The sequence below is a fragment of the Asparagus officinalis genome, unplaced genomic scaffold (genome assembly GCF_001876935.1).
Source record: "Asparagus officinalis unplaced genomic scaffold, Aspof.V1 AsparagusV1_Un2314, whole genome shotgun sequence".
Taxonomy (NCBI): Eukaryota; Viridiplantae; Streptophyta; class Magnoliopsida; order Asparagales; family Asparagaceae; genus Asparagus; species Asparagus officinalis.
This window is the reverse complement of record NW_017974573.1, coordinates 1-3,448: the sequence shown is the minus strand read 5'-3', so window position 1 is coordinate 3,448 and position 3,448 is coordinate 1. Positions and strand designations below refer to the sequence as shown.

At 34.3% G+C, this 3,448-nt stretch overlaps 1 protein-coding gene and 1 long non-coding RNA gene across 2 annotated transcripts; one reads left to right on the top strand and one right to left on the bottom strand.

The window, feature by feature from the left end:
- Positions 1 to 356: 356 nt before the first annotated feature.
- On the bottom strand, positions 357 to 2,057 carry LOC109828549. The gene is made up of 2 exons (XR_002243744.1): positions 1,771 to 2,057; positions 357 to 516 (listed from the first exon to the last, which is right to left on the bottom strand). It is a non-coding gene; the product is annotated as an uncharacterized LOC109828549 (long non-coding RNA).
- Positions 2,058 to 2,855: 798 nt separating this feature from the next.
- Positions 2,856 to 3,383, top strand: LOC109828548 (the record flags this gene model as incomplete). The annotated part of the gene is made up of 2 exons (XM_020395517.1): positions 2,856 to 2,996; positions 3,087 to 3,383. Coding segments are annotated over exons 1-2 (438 nt in total), but the record flags the coding sequence as incomplete, so codon positions are not given.
- Positions 3,384 to 3,448: the final 65 nt, after the last annotated feature.

The window sequence follows — 3,448 nt, the reverse complement described above, 5'->3', positions numbered from 1 at the left end:
ATGGACATGCAGACTCAAAAAGTACACAAATTAATTGCAAAAGTGATTTTTTACATTTCCAATGAGAAAAATCAAAGAATCACGGCAAATCTAAACTAAAAATCAAAGAATCATAGAGAAATTACACCTGTAATTGCCGAAATCCAAGAAATGAAGCAAAATCCGACGAAATACCTCAAGGAAGGCAGTGAATCACAAATTAATATGGACATGCAGACTCAAAAAGTACACCAACTAATTGCAAAAGGGTTTTTTACCTTTCCAGTGAGAAAAATCAAAGAATCACGGCAGATCTAAACTAAAAATCAAAGAATCATGGAGAAATTATACCTGTAGTTGCCGAAATCCAACAATCATGGAGAAACTAACAATTAATAAACTATTTGTTAATTATATATTTGGTTTATTTCCACCTCTGACGCCATAACACCTCCTGAATAATTCCCTCCGCCTCTGCTTTCTCTTGGTCCGAGATAGTGCAATCTTCAAAAATGGATCTTCATATAGTCACTCATGCTGCAAAGATATTGAAAAAAAATATATTAACAAGAGAAAAATATTAACAAATAAACAATATATTGAAAGAAAAAAAATTAATAAAAATTAACAAATAAAAAGGAATATAGACAGACTTTGTACACATGCTATTAGATTCAAATTTGTTCTTAGGAAAATTATGTTCTAATTTTTGTTAATCCAACAGTAAGTTGAACAATTGATGAATAACTGTAGCATGAACACGAATTTCAATACCCATTTATTGCATCGCACAAACAAAAAAAAAATAGCAGCAAAAGCTAAAAAAACAAAACCCAAGAGTTACTTCAACATTTCGTGGGCCCTACATATTATTTTACAAAACTCACCAACTTAAACCTCATATTTATATAAATTGGTAAAATTAAATCCAAAAAAACGGCAATCTGTCAAAACCAAGACTTGCTACAGCATTTTGTGGGCCCCACATATACCACTTACAAAATTCTTCAGTTCACACCTCATATACATATATACATGGGTAACCAAAAAAACAAAAGAGAGGCAAATTGTGGAAAAATTAAGTGGCAAAAGTAATCATACTTGCTACATACCTCTTCAAAACCAGGATCTGCTCTTCAACATTTCGTGGGCCCCCACACACATTCTTTTACAAAACTCACCAACTTACACCTCATATACATATAAATTGGTAAACTTTAAACAAAAAATAAAATAAATGGCAATATGTGAAAAGAAAATTATTCAAAGTTGCTTAAATTATGTATATATTATTTAATTTGTCATTGTATATTAAAATGCATATGTATTTGTTTTTTGACAGCGGTGTATACGATAGAATTTTAGAAACGAGGACTACCACATGCACATATTTTGATTTGGCTACATCCCGTTCATAGATATCCAACACCAGCAAAGATTGATGAAATCATTGTCGCCGAAATACCAGACAAAACAGAAGATCCAGTTGGATATGATGCTGTATCAAAATATATGATGCATGGACCATGTGGACAAGTTGCACCAAGATCTCCATGTATGAAAAAACTGAAGTGCACAAAACATTTCCCCAAGAAATATATCAATCAAACCTGCATTGATGATGCTGGGTTTCCTATATATCGTAGGAGATGTGATGAAAAGGTTTGGGTGGAAAAAGGAGGAATTAAGCTTGACAATAGCTATGTGGTACCATACAATCGAAACTTAGTTGTTAAGTATCAAGCCCACATAAATGTCGAATGGTGCAATAGAGGTAGATCTATCAAATACCTCTTCAAATATATCACTAAGGGACCCGATTATGTCTCAGCATCTCTTCAACATAAAAGCAAGAATGCGACATCTTCCAATTCGAAAGAAAGACTTGATGAAATACAATACTATCTTGATTGTAGATACATATCTGCTCCTGAATCAATATGGAGGATATATGGCTTTGATATCCACTATCGAACCCCCCTGTAGAAAGACTTCCATTTCATTTAGTTGAACAGGAGCCAATACTTTTCAAAGACATTGATAATCTACAGGATATTGTAAATGATGTTCAGTCCAAACAAACCTGTAATTCTTTGTAAACGATCGAAGTTTTAATGGAATCTGCAATGGAAACAACTTTCGCTGAAAACAATGGCAACATGCTATAGATGAAGCATCATATTCATCTTCAGGGCGTAAGATGAGAGAGTTATTTGCGCAGATACTAATCTTTGGTGAAGTGATAAATCCTAAAAAAACTGTGGAATGACAATTGGAAGTGTCTTACTGAAGGGTTTATTGACATGCAAAGAAAACTGCTCAATATGCCAACTTTGGATATGACTGATACTCAGCTTCAGAACCATGCTCTTTTAGAAATTCAAGACCTCTTGCTACAAAATGGCCAGTCCCTACTAAACTTCAGTGGAATGCCCACACCAGATCCCCAACTTTTGAAGCAATGTAGTGATAAACTTATAAGTCAGGAGTTAAACTTCAATAGAGAGGAATTACGAAAAGAACATGAGATATATTTTCAAGGACTGAACACTCAACAACGAGATGTATATAATGCCGTTATTGACTCCGTATACAACAGAAGTGGGGGACTATACTTTTTGTATGGTCATGGAGGGACTGGTAAAACTTATGTGTGGAAATCAATTTGCACAAAACTTTGTTCTGAAGGAAAAATATTCCTTCCAGTCGCATCCTCTGGAATAGCATCGATACTACTACCCCATGGTAGAACTGCTCATTCTCGATTTAAAATACCAATCATATTGAATGAACATTCAACATGTGGAATTAAACAAGGAACTCCAGAGGCAAATCTCATTAAACAGACAGATCTTATTATATGAGATGAGGCTCCAATGATGCACAGATTTGCATTTGAAGCAGTTGACAGAACACTAAGAGATATTGTGGGAAAAGATAATCCAATGTTGGCAGACAAACCATTCGGTGGCATAACAGTGGTTCTTGGAGGTGATTTTAGGCAAATTCTACATGTTGTACCAAGAGGCTCAAAACATGATATTATACATGCTACACTCAGTAGATCTAAGTTATGGAATTATTTCAAAATTTTTAAACTGACACAGAATATGAGGATCCAACATCAATCATCCGATCAGCTAGGAATGAATGCGTCTGAATTCAGTGAATGGGTTCTTGAAGTTGGTAATGGGACATTATCTTTCGACGATTGTGAGAAAGAAGAGGAGTCTAAAATTGCAATTCCAGAGCAACTTCTACTACAACCAACAAGAGATGCAATAGAAGATATAATTGCATCAACATATCCAGATATTCAACAGAATTGCTGTAATCAAAGTTACTTGGAAGAAAGAGCAATACTAACTCCAAGAAATGAGACAGTTGATATCATAAACAATTGTGTACTGGAAAAAATACAAGGAGAATTCACAACATACCTCAGTTCAGATTCTATTTGCCAAACATC